The 21,556-nt window shown below is 36.2% G+C and overlaps 1 protein-coding gene across 3 annotated transcripts in view; it reads left to right on the top strand.

Moving 5' to 3' along the window:
- Window positions 1-21,241, top strand: part of MAP4K3 (mitogen-activated protein kinase kinase kinase kinase 3) — a 186,397-nt gene extending 165,156 nt beyond the window's left edge. For 2 of the 3 annotated variants that reach the window (XM_073022934.1, XM_073022933.1), the window contains 8 exons: window positions 3,946-4,004; window positions 5,879-5,982; window positions 10,222-10,393; window positions 12,439-12,507; window positions 12,586-12,678; window positions 16,052-16,122; window positions 18,618-18,673; window positions 19,811-21,241. In XM_073022934.1, the coding sequence (XP_072879035.1) occupies window positions 3,946-4,004; window positions 5,879-5,982; window positions 10,222-10,393; window positions 12,439-12,507; window positions 12,586-12,678; window positions 16,052-16,122; window positions 18,618-18,673; window positions 19,811-19,898 (712 nt within the window). In that variant the 3' untranslated portion in view covers window positions 19,899-21,241. Of the gene's footprint in view, window positions 1-3,945; window positions 4,005-5,878; window positions 5,983-10,221; window positions 10,394-12,438; window positions 12,508-12,585; window positions 12,679-16,026; window positions 16,123-18,617; window positions 18,674-19,810 lie in introns of all 3 variants that reach the window. The other variant, XR_012095267.1, reaches the window with a different exon arrangement.
- The last annotated feature ends 315 nt before the right edge of the window (window positions 21,242-21,556 follow it).

Genomic DNA, 21,556 nt, shown 5'->3' with positions numbered 1-21,556 from the left:
CACTTTCTTCAGTTTCATTATCTAGTAATTACTGTAAAATCTTTTAATTCTCTCACTTATTGGCAGAAAACCTAAAAACCCTTTTAACATGATAATTTTTATATATGTGTATTCATACCATTTCTTCTGCCATACAGTGAGCACAACTTAAACCTCTACTGAGCATCTTGTTCTTAATCTGACAATAAAGAGCCTCATGGTTCACATTCTGAAGATAGGTACTCATTGCACCATATTGTATCCATTTTTAGTAAAGCATAAGCTTTGGAATTCAAGTACAGCTGAATTTAAATCCTGGATCATTTACTTACTAGGTATGGGACCTTGGATAAATTATACAACCTCTCCACATGTATTCAGCTGTAAATGGAACCTGTATACTCATCTGGCAGAGTTGTTTTGAAAATGATACATTGTGTATGTAAAGTACCTACCACAGCACCTAGTAAGCTCTCAAAAAATAGACCTGTTGTCATCATTATTGGGCATGATAAATTGAGCTATTCTTGTAGTGTACCCTAAAGTATCCTATGTTAAATGCATTCGGACTGTTAGTTGATTTAGAATTCCAGTTACTTGGGTGCTGGTAAAATAAGTTGTATTGCCTTTCCATGTACTGCCCACAACTCTATTTTGAAAAGTTTTTGAAATCCTTAATTCACAGCCATACTTAATAGTTGATTTCTGTTTGTGTAGCAGTCATCCCTGTGGTCTTTCAGAACTTGGCAGTTAATTCTCCTGGGTTTTGACCAGTTCAGTGTTTTAACCCCTAAGTTAACTTTGGGAGCCAGAAGACAAGTTCACAAGTGTGGACAGGAACATTAAACTTTTTGCCAACTGAAATCTATCAGGAGCTTGGTTCAGTTTTTTTTTAATTCTAAAAAGCACTTTGGTTCGAAGCAGATTTGTTGAGTATGGGAAGTTTTTGTTTTGTTTTATTTTAAGCTGCATTAAACTCCAATGTATATTAAAGGGGCATTTTTATAATTATAAATTATAATGTAAAACTTTTCCTAATATAAAGTTAGTCAAGGGTACAATGAGGTGTTTTTACCAGAAAATTGTAACCAGAATATTCTAGATTGCCGTTGTAGTCGTTCAGTACTTCAACATCTGAATAAATTCTGTATCATTGTTTAGCTGTCACAGTGTGAAAAACGTTTTGATTCACAAGGACAAGTACTTAGAAATAGTTAACAGTTTTTAACGGCTTACCTTGCAAACTCCAAATAATGTTCATTTAAATTGATACAGCCTGTAGTTCCAGCTACCTGGGAGGCTGAGGCAGGAGAATTGCCTGAACCCAAGAGGCAGAGGTTGCACTGACACAAGATTGCGCCACTGCACTCCAGCCTGGGCGACAGAGTGAGACCCTGTCTCAAAAAAAAAAAAAGACCTGAGCAAAAATCTAAGCTTCAGATTTCTATGCTGTAACCTACCTCTTTATTGAACAGACTGAATGACACAGATGTCTAAAATGCATGGCACATAGTAAGGACTTAGTAAATGAAGCTAAAATTATAACTTTTCATAAATAGGTCAATATATAAAATGTATTAAAGTTAAAATTACAGTATTACAATATTTATTAATATTATATTTATGCTTGATTATCACTCAGTTGCCAATTGTATAGTTACAAGAACATCCATCAGGAAAATTGTTCTGAGCTTGTTTGGATTGCATTGAACACATGTGTTGTACAATTTTATATAAAATTATACAACTCTAAAAACAAAAAGACTTGTGCAGAGCACTGGCATCTGTCTAATCTTTGGCAAATTTACACATTTAAGTGGCTCATGCCTGTAATCCCAACACTTAAGGAGGCTGCACTTTTGGCAGATTACCTGAGCCTCAGGAATTTGAGACAAGCCTGGGCAACGTGGTGAAATCTCTCTCTTTCTTATAAAAATTATTTTTTAAAAAAAGAATTTAAATATTTGTAGAAGTCAGGCACAGTTGCTCACACTTGTAATCCCAGCACTTTGGGAGGCCAAGGCAGGCGGATCACTTGAGGTCAGGAGTTCGAGACCAGCCTGGCCAATAGGTCGAAACCGCATCTCTACTGAAAATACAAAAATTAGCTGGGTGTGGTGGCTGATGCCTGTAATCACAGCTATTTGAGAAGCTGAAGCAGGAGAATCACTTGAACCTGGGAGGCGGAGGTTGCAGTGAGCTGAGGTCAAGCCGCTGCATTCCAGTGTGGGCGGCAGAGCGAGACTTTGTCTCAAAAAAAAAAAAAAACAAAAACAAATCTTTAGCTGGGCACCGTGGCTCACACCTGTAATCCAGCACTTTGGGAGGCTGAGGCGGGCGGATCACCTGAGCTCAGGAGTCCGAGACCAGCCTGGGCAACGTGGCGCAACTCCGTCTCTACTAAAAATACAAAAATTAGTCAAGCGTGATGGCAGGCACCTGTAGTCCCAGCTATTCAGAGTTCTGAGACAGGAGAATTGCTTGAACCTGGGAGGCGGAGGTTACAGTGAGCCAAGATCATGCTCTTGCACTCCAGCCTGGGCGACAGAGCGAGACCTTGTCCAAAAAATAAAATAAAATTTAATTTTAAAAAAAGTGTACAAAAATGGGTTTAATTTGAGGTTTTTACAATTTGATGCACCAACAGTCTTTAATATATTACATTTTTTTTTTTTTTTTTGAGACGGAGTCTCGCTCTGTCGCCCAGGCTGGAGTGCAGTGGCCGGATCTCAGCTCACTGCAAGCTCCGCCTCCCGGGTTTACGTCATTCTCCTGCCTCAGCCTCCCGAGTAGCTGGGACTACAGGCGCCCGCCACCATGCCCGGCTAGTTTTTTTGTATTTTTTAGTAGAGACGGGGTTTCACCGTGTTAGCCAGGATGGTCTCGATCTCCTGACCTCGTGAGCCACCCGTCTCGGCCTCCCAAAGTGCTGGGATTACAGGCTTGAGCCACCGCGCCCGGCCAATATATTACATTTTAAAAGACATTTGAGTGTATGTGTAGTTTTTAAATTGTAGTTTTAAAACAAATTCAGAATTGATTTTTACCTGTTAAATTCGAGTCAGATGTTTGCAAAACCCCTATAGCACCTTTGCAGAACATCTGTATCCCACTTTTGCTGAATAAACAAAGATTTCTAAATAAAAGAAGTTCTTCACAAATTGTTAACAACAACTTTTTACAGTACATGTAAATGTATTACATGTACTTAAAAATATCTTTCCCCAGTTTTTGGCTAATGTTTTCACTTTCTCAGTGTTATCTTTTGGTAAACCAAAGTTACTGATTCGATAATTGACTGCCACCTGTAGTTTGGGATGCTAGGGATGAATCAGTGGGGGGAAAAAAGTCAAATAAAATGTAACAGCATTTTCCTGTATGATTTGTTCTTTTTGTATTTTCTTAAATCCCAAGGTCATACATTTCTATAGACTTCTGTAGTTTGTTTTCAAATTTAAACCCTTAATCCATCTGAAACTGGTTGGGGGCCATGAGAAAGGGATCCAATTTATTCTTTTTTTTTTTTTTTTTTTTTTTTTTTTTTTGAGACGGAGTTTTGCTCTTGTTGCCCAGGCTGGAGTGCAGTGGTATGGTCTCAGCTCACCACAACCTCCGCCTTCTGGGTTCAAGCAAATCTCCTGCCTCAGCCTCCTGAGTAGATGGAATTACAGGCATGCACCACCATGCCTGGCTAACTTTTTGGATTTTTAGTAGAGACGGGGTTTTATTATGTTGGCCAGGCTGGTCTCAAACTCCTGACCTCGTGATCTGCCCACCTCGGCCTCCCAAAGCGCTGGGATTACCGGCACATGCCACAGCACCGGGCCTTTTTATTCTAATTTTAACAGATGACCTAGTATGTCAGCACCAGTTTTGAACTCATCCTTTCTCCACTGATCTGTAACAGTAGCTTTTTCATATACTAAGTTTGCCTACATGTATATACTCACTTTTATTTACATTTAGGAAATTTTCTGTATCAGCAAAAATCCCTGAAACCAAATGGTGCCAGAAGTGTTGTGTTGGTAAGTAAACTGTCCAATAGCATATAGCTGTCTTGCTTTACAGGGCAGCTAAGAAAACCCCATGAGACTCATTGTAAAATCTGGCATAAAACAGTACTACCCCTGGGCATTCTGCCAGTAATACTTTATTTTTATCCCTTAAGTAGAACAAATTCCTTGGCCATTTCATCCTGTGTAGACTAAGCCAAATATATAGTACCTTGTAAATAATTTTTTTGCCAATAAGTTATTTGTTTAGCAAATAATTTATTGCGTAGGTGAATGGAGAAAGTAGTATGACTTTTTTTTTTTTAACCACATTTTATCACACCCTGTTTTCCAAGGGTCCTGTTACATACCATTCACCATTCTGCTTAGCAATGGCTGGTGAGATGGCATTTATTCCTTCAGCATGTGTTTTTATGGTAACCTTCCCCTCACCTAAATTCCCCCATAACAGTTGTTCTATTTGCATGTAGCCAGAGCAAAAAATTATTTCTTTCCCTTAAGTTACTATTATTATTAAAGGGACGATAAACACATGAGTCATTATACCACAAAGTATAGTGTGGAAGGGACTCTAAACCTAGGCTCACTGAAGAAGGCGGCATTTGGGCTAGGCCTCAAAATAAGGCAGATTCAGATTTGAACTGAATAGATGGAGAGGCCGTTTCAAACAGAAGAAATGACATAACATGTGGAGGCAAAAAAAAAAATCATAAAGCTTACATAATAAATGCTGACTATTCAACTTAGCTGAATACAGATTATAGAAAGGAGAATAGCAGATGAGTGTGAGCCATTGGTCTTGTGTGAACATGTACTTATTACTATGCAATAAGTAAGGAAGGAGGTCTTGTGCTAGAGCAGTAGCAGTGCAAATAGGAAGGAAGGAGTGTCTGGGTGTGAAGGGAAAAGATGTCAGAGATGACTGAGGCCTCAAACCCAAAAGACTGGCAGAACGGCAAAGTGTTGTTAACAGGAAGCAAGAACAGCTGGTTTTGAGCACAAGAGGATGACAAGGTTGGGTTTACACATGATGGTTGAGTCTGTGTTAGAACTTCCAGCAAACTGACTTTACCTGGGGACAAAGGGGCAGGTTTTTAGGAAAAGTTAATTATAGGAAATAATTTCCTATATAGACTTTTCTGTTTTCTTTGGCGGGACACTTTTGCTATTCACCTCCTCTGCCATTTAAATACTTCAAATCTATGTGAAGTTTGTGAATTTTACTGCTGTTTCCCTTTTCACAGTTCAATTTTTTTATCTTTATTCCAAATATATTTACTTCACATGTATTTACGTTACTTCTTCTGGTTTATAACCAGAAAAATATTTCAAAATCTGAGGTAATTCAATTTTATTATTTGTAAATCAGTATTTTAAGGTTTGGTTAATATCTGTGATGTTGTCTAGTGACCATAAGAATTTAATCAAAAGGGGGAAGATGGACAAGTGTTTTATTTTCAGAAACAAAACATTATTGCTTCTGAACATTACCAGCAAAAGCACCTTGTGAACCACCTGAATGTGTTGTATCTTATGAGTTTGACAACTTCTTCCCAAATTTACCTTGACCCTTTTATCAGCATGTTGCCACCTCAGGTAGTTTTCCTGCCATCGTAAGACCAAAAGTCCTTCCTCCTACCCCACAGCCTTATTATAACCAGCGGTTTCATTTCTGCATACATATAAAAATCCTGCAAGTTAAGAGGGCATTTCCTGCTGTTACCTGAAACAGTATTTTTTTCACCCAGCCCTCTAATTAAGAAATTGAACTGGCAACCAGCTTTTGATTTTATGTTTAGTTTTGTTTTTTGTTTTTTTGTGCATGCAATTATTGTCATAAGGACTTTGTATTATAAGAGGACTCATTTATATTTTTGCTCTGACAGTAAGAAATCCTTATACGGGCCATAAATACCTATGTGGAGCACTTCAGACTAGCATTGTTCTTTTAGAATGGGTTGAACCAATGCAGAAATTTATGTTAATTAAGGTAAGCATAAAAGTCAAACTATCTTGTTCTTAGTATAAAAGCTTGTCAACCTTACTGTTCTTTAAAGAAACATTTTTTTCAGTTAATTTTCAAGTTAATTTAATGATTTTAGATAATGTGGCAGGGTTGTGAAGATCTGCCCAATTGTAAGGAACTTAATTGGCCTAGTAAAAGTTTCATAAGACACGAGAGAAATAGTTCAAGGGTATGGCGGTGGGGAGCTGGAAATAGTGTCTCACGTGCAGAGCCTGATGGCAGAAACAGGAAGTACCAAAAGATCAGTAAAATGTTTTGAATATACTCTCTGGTTGACCTCCATCACAGCTGAAAACAACATACGGGTTGCAGTTTGGCCTAGGAGAACTAGGGATAATCATAATGACAGGGAAATGAGTTGTTTTTAGTTATATACATACCCATTAATTTGCCCAGGCCTTTCCACAGATTTTTTTTTTTTTTTTTTTTTTTGCGTTTAAGTTTTTCTAAAATCATTTAATGAATGAATAATTTTAAAAATATTTACTATTACTAATCTATAACTTACATTTAAGGAAAAAACCTTTAAAATATGTGAAGTATAGGCTCAGTTACATCAAGGAAATACCAAATGAATTTTTAAAGTTGTTTTCCGTGCTATTATATATGGACTAAGTGGTCTTTTTTCATGTGCATTTGATCTCAGTAGAAATTTACAGTCGGAATATAGCTGGAGTGGGGTTCTTCCTAAATTTTATAGTATTAAGATGTTTAAAGTATTGAATCCCTGTTGTTTAAAATCCTGTGACTAAAAAGTCTAGTTTTCGTTTTCATATCAGTTTTAACCTCAAGAATAACTAGGGCTAAACAGATGAAAATGTAGTTTCAAGAATTTGAAACCTATTGAAGTATTAATTTCACAGATAAATACACTGAAACAAAAATTATTTAAACTGAAACCTCAGGGGAAAATAGCCTTATAAGTTGTCTAAAGCAGAACTACTGAATACAGCCCATTTATGGCAAAAATTGTTTTGTTCTCAGCTCCTCTTTGTTCTTGTTTATTTGACAAAACAATGCTTTATCCAAGATGGAATGGTAAAGTCTACACCGTTTGATTTTTCGGCAACCCCTTCCTTTCCTTTTTCCTTTCTTTCTTTAGTCTATTTTAAATATGTCCTTCCTATTATTTTCATTCCTAACCTCTATCAGAATGAAATGTTTCATCATATCAGTTATTCTTGTATACTGATAGACTGATTAACCTGATATGAATGAATTTTATATGTTATCTAATATGTTAAACCATTTATCCTAATGTGTAATGAAAGATGCTTTTCTCTATTAGAGGAATTGTCTGTGTCAAGAGCATACAGGAGAGAATATATACTTTGAAGATATAGGAAGCTTAAAAATTACCCGTCCATGGCTTCTCTCTTCCTGGTAGATGGCACCAGGGTGCTTGGCCTGGCTCTAATGAGGCCTGTTACCAGCATTCTGAGATAGTGAACCTGTAGTACAATTCTACTTGCAGGTCACCATCAAGATTTTAATCACTCTTCTCCCTTTCCTTAAACTCTCTGAGCTATAATGTTTGCCTGCTTTCCTTAACCTTAACCTAGCTTGCTTGCTTTTCCTTCCTTCCTTCCTTCCTTCCTTCCTTCCTTCCTTCCTTCCTTCCTTCCTTCCTTCCTTCCTTCCTTCCTCCCTCCCTCCCTCCCTCCCTCCCTCCCTCCCTCCCTCTGCATCAAGACTTGTGTATGTATATATTTCTCTCCATATTTAACATTATTTTAATCAGTATTTATGGTGTTTCTGTACTGTAACCCTTCATCAGATGTATTCAAAAACATCGTTATGCTTTCTATATTCTTGTTTCCTCCTAGTGACATTTCTGACAGTTTTTGCATCATTAGACTGCATTTTTTTTTTTTTTTTTTTTTTTTTTGAGATGGAGTCTGGCTCTGTTGCCCAGGCTGGAGTGCAGTGGCGTGAACTCAGCTCACTGCAACCTCCACCTCCCAGGATCAAGCAGTTCTCTGCCTCAGCCTCCCGAGTAGCTGGGACTACAGGCACCCAGCTAATTTTTGTATTTTTAGTAGAGACGGGGTTTCACTGTCTTGGCCAGGCTGGTCTCAAACTCCTGACCTCAGGTGATCCACCCGCCTCATCCTCCCAAAGTGCTGGGATTACAGGTGTGAGCCACCGTGCCCGGCCTAGACTGCATTTTCATCATAAATAAAAGTTAAAAATTAAAGATCTCCCCAGCAAACATAATGTACCTATTGCAGGCAAGGCACCGTGTTACTTACTAGAGAGACAAAAATATACAAGATACAGTTGCTGCCCTCAAGGACAATAGCAACTGGATTTAAAACTATTAGACATGCCTTCTGTTAATGACTTAGACAAATTGCTTAGTTATTATTCGAAGCAATGTAGAAGTAGTCAAAATCTGTTGGTTTTTTTTTTAAAGCATTGTTTCTGTGTTTAAACTGTAAAAGTTTAAAAATACATCTTTAATCAGAAGCATTGGTTTTTTTCCTGCTTCGTTGCTCTTTATTTCAAAGAGAATTATTTAAGTTGCTGTACCTTGTTAAAAATGACAGATTTTATCAAAAGCATGTGCCCCAAGGCAATGGGAAAGCTCCTAGAGAAGAGGTTTGGAGAATATTGATGAAGTGTCTGTGCCTGTGGAATGGAGGGACTTTAGCAGCCATAGGGAAGGAAGCATGTGGGAACAGCAGGTGAACACAGAGCTTCACGTTCCAGCCACAAGTACCATTTTATATCTTCCAACACTTTAAAACTACCTGTTACGATATCTCCCGTTGCACCTTTTTCTTTTCTTTAGAATTTGTAAATTGCCAGATTAAAAAAGAAAACAAATCAAATCCAGTAGCTTCGTTAAATGCCAGCAATAACCATTTGGAAAATACAGTGAAAACACAGCCAGTTTATAAAAGCAACAAAAATATAAAATATATAAGAATGAACTAAATAAAATATGCATGAGAGTAGTATGTTTTTTTTAATTTTTTGTGAAGAAAAATTTTAGAATTCCCCTTGTCATCCTCCCTTTTAGTCAGCTCCCTGCCTCTTTTTTACAAAGGAACCTAGAAAGTTCTTACTTTTTTTCTCTTTTTGCTATCTAAGCACATGTCCCTAAACATTAGAACTAGTTTTATTTAATTTTTCAACAGTATTTAAGTGGAATTATAAAATATATGTTCATTTGTGTCTGGCTTTTTTTGTGCAGCATTATATTTGTATAGTTGCTGGACATAGCTATAGTTTATTCATTTTTCAGTTCTCTATATATAATTATTTTGTGAATATGCCATAATTTGATCTGTTTTGCATTTGTCTCTTGTATGTATGTGCTCATGTTCTTTAGAATGTATACCTAGGAGTATTGTTGCAAGATCCTAAGGAATGCCTATATCCAGCACTAATAAATAATGCAGTTAACCAGTGTGGCTATGCCACTCTATCTCCCACCACCAGTGTTGTGTGAGCGTTTGCTTACTCCTCTCAGATGCTTATTAATTCATTCTTTTAATTTTAGCCATTCTGGTGGGTATGTATAGTATCTACTTATTGTGGTTTTATTTCTTGATTACTAATGAAGTTAGTGTTTTCCATCTATTTTTTTTTTTAGTCCTTCAAAATGTGAATTTATTCTTTGTAGCACTATAAAAGAAATTTTAAACTTACAAAAAATTAAGATGGGTTGTATTGTAACTGTGAGTTTATTTGATAAAATCACTTGAGATATGAAGCTAACTTTTTTAAATTTATGACTTTTTCTGTTCACATCTTACAAGAGGAGTGTCTCTTGCTAATTAGCATTTCACTTCTCTCATCCATGTTTGCTCAGTTGATTAAGAAGGCAGAGGAGTATAACTGAAGAAGCATCAAATTGGGAGACAGGAGACTGCCACAAAGGCCGGGGGACATGGGCCAGTCACCCAGTTCCTGGGCCCTAGTTTCCAACTTTGAAAAGAGAGAGTTGGACATGTGACTTAGAAATTCCCTTCCAGCCTTAATGTTCTAAAATCATGTAATTATAACTTTAAAATATTTTGTGGTGGTAAACCTAAAATCTTTGTAAAAATACTCCACAATTTAGATTTTTCTACATTACCTGAATTTCTGTGACAAGATGCAGTCTTTATTGTAGAAAGCTGTTTTATAGTATTCTTACAGAATTATTTGGTTTTTATTTTCCTTTGTTTAATGTATTTTTCTTTCTTTCTCTAGCACATAGATTTTCCTATACCATGTCCACTTAGAATGTTTGAAATGCTGGTAGTTCCTGAGCAGGAGTACCCTTTAGTTTGTGTTGGTGTCAGTAGAGGTAGAGACTTCAACCAAGTGGTTCGATTTGAGACGGTCAATCCAAATTCTACCTCTTCATGGTTTACAGAATCAGGTTTGTAATTTTTATGGCATTATTAAGGGTAATACATATACTGGTTTTATAAGGGTAATACATATACTGGTTTTATAAGTAGTAAGTTTACTCTCTTATTAAGCAAAAACTGCATACACTGCCAGTCTTCAATAACTATTACTAAACTGGAAGAAGGGAAGATTACTCTCTTTAAAATAACTAATTCATATGACAAATTTAAAACATTGGCAGGCAGGGCATGGTGGGTCATGCCAGTAATCCCAGTACTTTGGGAGGCCAAGGTGGGAGGATCGCTTGAGTCCAGGACTTCAAGAACAGCCTGGGCAATGTAGCAAGACCCTGTCTCTATAAAACTTACATGTAAGTTAGCTGGGCATGGTGGTGGATGCCTGTAGTCCCACCTACCAGGGAGGCCAAGATGGGAGGATCACTTGAGCCCAGGAAGTCGAGGGTGCAGTGAGCGATGTTCATGCCTCTGTATTCCACCCTGGGTGACAGAATGAGATCCTGTCTCTAACTAACCAACTAAATCAAGCAAACATTGCCGAAACATGAGACTGAGAGCACATACACCAGTTTTTTTATTTAGAAATGAACGTGAAGGATCTGATCCTCAAAGACCTGTATCTATTATTGGTATGTATGTATATTTGGTATATATTAATAAACAATTGTGCATGAACACACCTCTTACTATAAAATGAGGTATACACCTGGGTTGTTATTTGATTTTGGGGACATGTATTTTAAATAACAATGTCTCTTAAAGGACACCATGTATAGGTAACCCATAAAGTCATATTTGAATTAATCTTTCTTGGAAATAATTAAATTAATATTACAAATTGAATACCAATTAAAGCACTTTTTTTCCAAACAAATAAAAGGGAAATAACAATTTATATAGACTCAAATATTTTTAGTATTTTGATAATACTTTTCATTTTATATGTTTCACATTTCCTTTTTAGAGAATTTTACATGCATCAAATTGTTTTGATTATGTTCATTAATATGAATATGAAATGCATATTAACATAGGAAACATTTAAAACAAAACTTGGGTACTTAATGTTTTCATAATTCTCAGAATTTTTAAGTATTTTATGTACTTTTAAATGGTGTATACCTGAAAATTTGTATTTTACATAACTCCAGTTGCCCTGCCTCCCTGAGGTGATGTTACCTTTTTAATCATACAGCATCACTTTACTAGGAGTACTGGTAAAAGTGATCATTGAGTATGTAGTACATAGCAGCAATTACCAGACTTGAACATTCATCAGAGTCACTGGGAGACTTGTGACATTGTTGGGCCCCACCCCCAGAGCTGTTCATTTATAGTTTAGATAGGACCTGAGAATTTTCGTTTGTGTGAATTCCCAAGTGATGCTGATGAGGTTGACACAGAGACCATAGTTTAAGGCATATATAGACAAACCTCAGCCTGGGTAATACAGCAAGACCCCATCTCTAAAATTTTTTTTTAAATTAGCCAGTCATGGTGGCCTGCACCTGTGGTCTCAGCTACTCAGAAGGCTAAGTCAGAGGGTAACTTGAGGCCAGGAGTTCAAGGCTGCAGGGAGCCATGATTGCACCACAGCATTTCAGCCTGAGCAGCAGGCTCAAAAAAAAAAAAGAATTTTCATTTCTGTCAGTTCCCAGGTGATACTGATGGTGTTGATGCAGGAACCATAGTTTGAGAACTACATGTATTTACAAATCTCCCACTAATAGAAAATTTGGTTTTTAAAAGAGGAAAAGTTGCATTATAGGATATTTTAAGTGTAGTTTGTTTTCTAGTGCAGTTGGCATTCTGTATCCATGTGTTCCGCATCACCAGTAGTGTTGACAACAGCCAACATATGCTCTGTTGAGCACTTAACATTGTTTAGCACTTGCATCAGCATTTAAACCCACATAGCCTGGCTCAGTCACTACGTGTGTATTACAAGACATATCCATTTCAAGTACTGTTATCCTCAGAATTCTTTTTCTTAAATGTTTCCATGCTTTAAGTATCACAGTTTCTTTAGGTTTACCAAAATTTGTTTGTGTTGTAGATACCCCACAGACAAATGTTACTCATGTAACCCAACTGGAGAGAGATACCATCCTTGTATGCTTGGACTGTAAGTTTTTATTTATGAATGTCTTACTTTAACAAGACTTCTTTTATCTTAGTTTCTGAGTGACTTTTTTTCCTCTAGGTTGTATAAAAATAGTAAATCTCCAAGGAAGATTAAAATCTAGCAGGAAATTATCATCAGAACTCACCTTTGATTTCCAGATTGAATCAATAGGTAAGTCAAAGTTTTATAATTCTTTACATTATGAACTCCTTAAAATAATTTATCTGCTAATTATCCAAAATTAAAGATTGATACTATTAAGGATGCTTTTTTTAAAATAGAGGATATGGCTGGGCATGGTGGCACGCTCCTGTAGTCCGAGCTACTCGGAAAGCTGAGGCATGAGAATCACTTGAAACCTGTGAAGGGGAGGTTGCAATGAGTTGAGATCGTGCCATTGCACTCCAGCCTGGGTGACAGAGTGAGACTCTTGTCTCAAAAATAAAAATAGAGGATATAATAAATATGAAGTCACTATCAGCCTTCATTCTTACACATTCTCTAAAATAGTTTAATAACTGTAGTGTAGATCATGTTATCTTCCTTGTAAGAAATAATGTCATTTCTCATAACATAGTTTTGAATTCCCATTTCCTGCAGACTCCTATAGGGTTTTTCTATAAGTATTTTAAAATTCAGTACTTAGTATACCAGATTCTGTTTTGGCTGTTGTACCTGCTGATCAGAGAATTTTAAGTATATGGAAGTTTCTTCTTGTCATTCTCACGTTTTGCTTAATAGGAGTTTTTTTCTGGAAAAGGATTTCTGACAGAATCAATATTTTTAAAATGACTACATTCAAGAAAAATAAGGTGAAAATTATCTTATATAGGATAGTGCTGGGAAAATGAATGGTGATTAATATTTAACTAGGCACACTTTTTCTGGTGTTCCTTATCAGTAAAATAAAGATATTTGCATGTATGTATATTAGCAGAGGGTAAGGCTAAAGTCAGTTAGTTCATTGTCTTATTCCAGGTTCTGTTTTCTGCATTCTTCCAACTAGAATGTCATTCATCCAACAAACAAATGATTATAATAAGTCAGTTTCGAGGGATATCTGATCAAGATGTTAAAATGGAATCTCTGCTTTCAAAGACGACATAGCCAGGGTCAAAAAGCAAGATCAACAACAGAATCTCAAAGCAGTATACAGGTCTGAAGCTAACAGGCCCGCTGGGCTCCAGTTATAGAAGTATCCCACAGGAGATTGAGCACCACAGCCAAGTTCATTGCTTGTAGTGCCTGGTAATCAGGCATGATGGTTTTTTATCTACCTCCCCCATTAAAGGAAGAGATAATCCCTATCCTGTGCAAACTGTTTCAGATTGCAGACAAGGAATTCTGAATAAATCAGTGTTTAATACTGATGCTAAAATCAAGCAAGATTAGTACAGAAAACAAAAATTATAATCTTATGAGAATCGATTTTTTAAAGTATAAATAAAATATTAGCAAATAGAATTACACATTATCAAATAGTAGACTATCCCAGGAAAGCAAGGATGGTTCAGCATCAGAAAATGTATTTATGTAATACATGACACCAAGTTTTAAGAGAAAATCATGTAGATGCCCAAAAAGCATTCAGTAAAATCTGTCATTAATGATTTTTTTAAATAATACTTCTTAGCATATTGGGAATAGAAAAGAATGTCCTTCACCTAGCAAAGCCTGTTAAAAATATGTCTAATGATCAAATTAATTCCCATTAAATTGGAGAACTAAATAAGGATGTTTGCTATTATTAAATTTCAATATTGTGTATTAGACGAGAAAGGGAAAATATGAGGATTAGAAAGAAAAAGATGAAAAGATCATTTTTTGCTGGTGGTATGATTATGTACATAGAACATTAAATCCTATAATAAATTACAAGTGCTAATAAGAGAATTCAGAGTTGCTGGATATGAGTAACACCAAAGAATAGCTTTCCTAAATAATCAGTGAAAAACTTAATTGGAAGAAAGACCCCTTTCACAATGGCAATAAAGTAACATATATAAGAATAAATGAAATCCAAACATTTTTAAGATCGTTATCTAGGAAACTCCAAATTATTTTTTTAAAGACATTAAAGAGTCAGCAAGTGAAGAACTACATCGTGTCCATGGGTAGAAAGACTTAAATGAGAAAGATGCCAGTTCTTCAGTTAATCCACAGGTTCAGTGGATCTGCAGTAAGAATCCCAACATGATGTTTTGTGCCACTTGATAAGCTCCTCTTAAAATTCATATGGAATGGCCAGGCACAGCGGCTCACGCCTGTAATCCCAGCACTGTAGGAGGCTGAGGCAAGAGAATTGCTTGAACCCAGGGTTTTGAGACCAGTCTGGACAATTTAGGGAGACCCCATCTCTACAAATAATTTTTAAAAATAAAAAATAAATGTATATGGAAGAGCCAGAGACCAAGAATAATAAAATAAATGTTGACAAATCCTTTTCTACCCAATATTGAAACTTACTATAAAGCCATAGTGATAGTGTGATAGCAACACAGGAATAAATAGGTAGAAGAGTAAGACAGAAGAAAGGGCCCAGAAATAGACCCACGTGTAAATGGAAATTCATGGCATTATGTATTAGTGGGAAAGAAATGGGCCATTCAACAAATGATGCTGTTACAGTTGGTTACCTGCAGAAAACAAAATAAGATTTCTTCCTCCCTGAATACATGCAAAAATGTGTTTTAAAAATGTATATATAAAAGGCAAAACTAAATCTTGTTCTACATGCCCTGTGCTTCAGTAATTCTATTTATGAGTGTCTACCATCAAGAAAGATTTGTACATGTATTCAAGATGTACAAAAATGTTTATTGCAGAATTGTTTGTAATAATGAAAAACTCAAAATAACCTAAGTGTTTATCATACCAAATGTATGAGGGTTGGAAACGTTCAATATAAAATTTATATTGATAGTATAAGCTTGTAGTAATAGTGAAAACATGCATGAGGTTGATAAATACCAAATTTATAATAGTGGTTATCTCAGGGATGAAGGAAAGGCCAGAATTGGGAATAGGGCAGGGTACATAGGGGATGCCAGCTGTGTTTGTACCCTGGCAGAATGTTAGGATTTGATTGTTGGGTGGTGGATACACGTGTATTTCTATGCTGTTTTCTGTATTTTTCTGTATGTTTGCAGTATTTTATTTTTGAATATTATCAAAACAGGCCTAATGCAGTGGCTCATGGCTTTAACCCTGGCACTCTGGGAGGGCGAGGCAGGCAGATCATTTGAGGCCAGGAGTTTGAGACGAGACTAGCCTGGCCAACATAGTGAAACCCCATTTCTACTAAAAATACAAAAAAAAATCTATAACAAAAATATTTTCAGCGAATTTTTTCCTACCAAAAAGATGCATAAGCTCTGTATAGTGTATTTTTAAACTTTTCAAATGTAAACATGCCATATATATATGGAATAGCTGACATTAGTTGTGAATTGCAATATTGCTATATGAGATAGAGGGATGAAATGATGCTTATCAGTTGAACTTTTGTACTATTAACAGTAATTGAGCTGTTCTTGCCTGCTAGTGTGCCTACAAGACAGTGTGCTAGCTTTCTGGAAACATGGAATGCAAGGTAGAAGTTTTAGATCTAATGAGGTAAGTAAATTATGTCCATTAAGTAGTCACAAAACATTGTCAAATTCCACTTCAAACAGTTTGATTCCTAAATGATACAAGTAATGCTTGATTGGCTAATTTTATTAATACTTACGTATTTAGTCTGTTAATAAAGTCAGTAGCCCGTACTCTATAGCCACCTCTCTCTCTCCACTACTCAACTTATTGCATATTTAATGTACTTCCAAATAATCACTCTAAAATTTAGAACAAGAACTTGGTAATCTGCTAAAAGTGAGCCAACTATGATTTTCTTTCAACTTTCCCAGAGGAACGCCAGGAGCAAGAGTGCTAGTGCTGGCTCTCTCTGGCCTTAAGCACCTTTTCTACCTGGTACTTAAGAAATAATGACCAGTACAGACTATAAGTAAAGAACTATATTTCTCTGGAAGCCCACTTGCCTCTTATTTTCAACATCCTTATTCCTTTGACATGCATATAATTCTTTGCCCCTTTTACCTTTCCTTTTTACTAACCTTTAGCTATGCATCTCATGAGTCCTTCCTACCTCACAGAAATAATTTAACTCTAAGCCATGTGACATATTCAAGTCAGTTCAACGTTTATGCTGGAAAGTTCTGAGGTTATAAACGTGAGCAAGATGTGGCACTTGCCCCCAGAATGTTACAAGCACATAAAATTGTCAGAAATTCTTCCAGTACCCCCAAGCCAATCTCAGTCATGTCACTTGGAAGGAAGCTTATTTGTTTCTTAAACTGTCATTCATTAAGCTCAGAGCGTTTATTTCTAACAAAGTAAGCAGTATACCACAGTGTTCATGAGCCTGGGTTCCAGAGTTGAGACACTAGACTTCAAGTCTCAAGTTTAGCTAGTTAGTAGCTGGGTGACCTTGGCATGTCACCTAACTTCTTTCTACCTATATTTTTTCATCTGTGAATTGAGTTGTTATGATTAAATGAAGCAAAGCATGTAATGTGCTTGGCCTGGTTCCTGACCTACAGTAAGTGTTTAAAAGGTAGCTGCTGGCCAGGTGTGGTGGCTCACGCCTGTAAACCCAGCACTTTGGGAGGCTGAGGCAGGCGGATCACGAGGTCAAGAGATCAAGACCATCCTGGCCAACATGGTGAAACCTCGTCTCTACTAAAAATACAAAAATTAGCTGGGTGTGGTGGCGCGTGCCTGTAGTCCCAGCTACTTGGGAGGCTGAGACAGGAGAATCACTTGAACCCAGGAGGCGGAGGTTGCAGTGAGCCGAGATTGCATCACTGCCCTCCAGCCTGGCAACAGAATGAGACTCCATCCCCCCTCCAAAAAAAAAAAAAAAAAAAAGGTGGCTGCTACTATGTTTCTAAAAGTAATCCTCACGAGTGGGCTCACGCTTTCTAAAATCACCTGAGGAACTGAGCAGGGAGATAAGAACAGTCAACAGCTAATAAACACTAGTCAGAGAAAGAAAAGCATTACAGACAAATAGAGAGTGGTTTAAAAACTGAAAGGAAAAAGTTCACCCAAAAAGTCACCTTAGAACTACACAGGCAGCCCATCAATACACACCTCCAAAAACGTTAGATTCTTCTAGTAGGCAAACCCCAAAATATGTTGGTAATCACAGTCATGATGAGCCACAGGTGTTGGAGTGTGCTGAGCGTGTTGTTTCCTGCAGGTGTGCTGGGTTACAACAGAAGCTAAGAGTCATTGGTGTTCAGAAAATCTAATTGTAGGGGTATTGATGGAATAAATTTAATTTCAAATCCATTTTTTCTTCAGCCTACCAAATTTTGGGGAGCTGCTACTGCCCTATATTTATTCTTAACTCCTCAACTGGTAATTGGTCATACTGAGGACTTCTTGAAGGATATATGGTCATTAGAAAATATCATTTCAAGAGAATGGGGAAGAAATGGGAAAGATAATTATTATGTATTGAGCACTTCCTTAGCTAGGCATTATACCCACTAATCCTCATAAGAACATTGCAGGGCACTACTGCATGGTAGAGCTTTTCAATCCCGTCTTGCATAAGGCAAAAAACCATTTCTAGCAGATTATATACGTTGCCCAGTAAGTGGGAGAACTGAGATTCAAACTCAAGGCATGTCTGGCTTTTTAATATTTCCTGTTAAACTACATGGCAGCCTTTTAAGTAAAAGAACCAGATCTAAGTAGCTTACTGCTGCCAGTAACCTTACCATTAGCATTAACATAAATGATGAAAGTTTCTAATTAATAAAATGGATTTAGTGCTTTGCTTTTAAATTTTTCCCTTGAAGTCCTATGATTTAACAAGGAAATCATTTTCCTTTGCCTGTATTTTATGATTAACTCAAAATTAACCACATTTCCCCTAGACTAACAAATTGATGTACCTACATGCTGACTTGAATAAATAGTCATGCAGGAATATATTTTCATTTTAGGGATTATGTTTCTTTTCTGTTGAATTATAATGAAGTGCTCATTGAAAATTTTGTGTCTTTAATTTCAGAAATTAAATTTATGTTTTAATTGAACAGGTAACACAAGAAATTTCAGATAGCACAAGAATTTTCAGGCTGCTTGGATCTGACAGGTATGAAAATGAGCTGTATTATTAAATACAGAGTACTAAACATGTTTTGTAGATCCAGCATGAAACGGATTTCTTTTTCAAGAGAATTGAAATGTCTGCAATATGTTCAGCATTGAATTTTTCACACTATAAGAATTCACAAGTCAGAAAGTTAGAAAGCCTTTGAAAATGTACCTGATCTTCCAAGTAACAGGAATGTATGGATCTGTCAGTACTAGTTTGCATTAAACATACTGACGTCTGATTTGTAGCAGAAGAAAGAGGAAATACCATATGTTAATGAACAGAACTTTTTGTTGTTAATGCCAGATAGGATTTTGGAGACCTGTTCTGATTGACTGTCGGGGATCTGTCAGGGTGGTGGGAGAAATTATAAAGTCATAGGAAATAGACACAAACCTTCTTGGAAGGCCAGAAGGTTTGCATAGCTTCAGTAAAAGATTTGGCTGAAGGCAGCTGAATTCTCTCTAAAGCTTAGGGCGTAGATACATAGGAATGTAGAAGAGTTTATCTAAATAGCTTGTTTACTCATGTTGTCCTAAAACCGATCTTTGATCATTCCGGGGCAGGACTGCTCTTTCCAGGGGAGAGCAACCAGATTAATTACCCACAGGTGTGTTGACTCAAAGCCTTTGTCATTAAATCTGTGCTGAATAAATGCCCACAGGGCCAGCTAGTCAGGGCACATGGCTGCTACAACTCTTTCTGTGAGTGCCCTGGCCCCCTAGCTGCTCTTTCACTGAATACTGGTGTCTGAGTATGTTATTCATCCATCATGCACCCTGGGTCTCTGGGTCAGACCCTGGCAGTTTAGCTTCTGATTCTTAAACTGCAAATCATTTTTAGAACTTGTAATAGGAATTAAGTTCCCCCAAATGATTTCTAATATAGGTTTCTCCCCAGTTCTGACTCTTAGAAGAACACTGGCCAGAGGTGGATGGTAGTGGACAGCAAAATTACTTCCCAGAGCTAGAACTGACCCTGTAATCACAGTGATAGCAAATGATTTCTGCCCACAATCAAATGAGCAGCATTTATAGAGACACATATTGGAGAAGCAATGGAAAATTTGGGGGCTAACATTAGTTTTCAAGAATAACTTTGTTTTGTTATATGTTTTTTGTTTATTACTTTTAGGGTCGTGGTTTTGGAAAGTAGGCCAACTGATAACCCCACAGCAAATAGCAATTTGTACATCCTGGCGGGTCATGAAAACAGTTACTGAGAATTGTTGTGCTTTGACAGTTAACTCTAGAAAGAAAGAACACTACCACTGCAACAGTAATGGATGCTTGAAGCTGTACAAAAGCTGCAGTAACCTGTCTTCAGTTACTTTTGTAATTTATTGTGGCATGAGACAAGATGGGGAAAATTTTGTTTTAAGTGGTATGGATATATTTAGCATATTGAACCACACAAGTGCTTAATTCATTGTTATGTAATCTTTGTACATATAGGCAGTATTTTTTCTGTGAAACTTCATATTGCTGAAGACATACACTAAGAATTTATGTAGATAATGTACTTTTATGAGATGTACAAGTAAGTGTCTTATCTGTACAGCTGTAAATGTTGATGAAAATGCAATTGGGTTAATATTTTAAGAATTCTTTAGTATATTCTTGGGTGTGGCTATATTACAAAATGGGATGCTGGCAATGAAACAATACATTTAACACTATTGTATTTTTATTATATGTAATTTAGTAATATGAATATAAATCTTGTAACTTTTAAAATTGTAATGGAGGCTGTAATCATTTTATAATCTTGTTTTTAATTTTAATGCAAGTACACTGGTGTTTATATTTGCACAAAGTATTGATATGTGATGTATTAAGTCACAAAAGTAAGCTGTGACATTGTCTATAAGCATTTGGCTCCACAAATGTATTTGGATTGTTTTCTATGTGAAGCAAACCAATTACAATTAACCACCTGTTGTAGTAACTGGTCTTTTTATATTTAAGCAGAATCCTGTAAGATTGCTTGTCTTTGCTTAAAAATAATACCTTTGAACATTTTTGAATCACAGAATAGCGGTACCATGATATAATACTGCAATTGTGGTCTGAATTACAGTATGCACAAAGAATTAATTAGCATTATTAAAGAGTCCTCACTAAACATTTCATATAATCACACTGAAGAACTGTAACATTCCATAGAGTGAAGTGGTTCAGATTTCTCTTGGAATTTTTCTTTTGTTGGCCTTATTTTATGATCCTTTTCATATTTCTTTTGACTTAGAGTATTAGTACATGGCCAAAATAATTTAGTTACTACCTCATACAAACAATATAATGGTTACTACACATCACAGGAACTTAGTTTTGGTTTAAGTCATTTTTGATTGCTTTTTTCCAATGGAATATGTATATACCAGGTTTTAGCAAAATGCACACTTTTGGCTCTTTTTGGTATATGTTCTTTATATTTTAATGTGAGTATATACACTAAGAACAAACTAAATTGTGATTTATGGTCTTCATTTATTTTAATTGATAATGGTTTTAAAATATGTTCCTGATTGTACATATTGTAAAATAAACATGTTTTTTAACATGTTGTTGTATAGTAGCTTGTCATCTGGTTTAATCTGTATATAGTAACACTAAAACATATTAAGGGGGAAAGCTTTATTTGTTTTGTAGTTAAATTCTTAAGTACTCAATTTTGCTCCCTCAAATCATGATTTTTATTTGATATGTGATTTCAATTTCATGAAGCTTTAATATTTCCACATAGGAGAAAAGGGCATCTTTTGCAGAATCTTTGACTTCCTGATAAGAAAAGTCAAACATTCATAGTTTTCTGGTTAGAGGCGGGGGTCCACAAACTACAGTCCTCAGACCAATCCAGCCTACTGCCTGTTTTTGTAAA

This window comes from Chlorocebus sabaeus, chromosome 14 (genome assembly GCF_047675955.1).
Source record: "Chlorocebus sabaeus isolate Y175 chromosome 14, mChlSab1.0.hap1, whole genome shotgun sequence".
Classification (NCBI taxonomy): Eukaryota; Metazoa; Chordata; class Mammalia; order Primates; family Cercopithecidae; genus Chlorocebus; species Chlorocebus sabaeus.
This window is presented reverse-complemented; position numbering and strand designations above follow the sequence as displayed.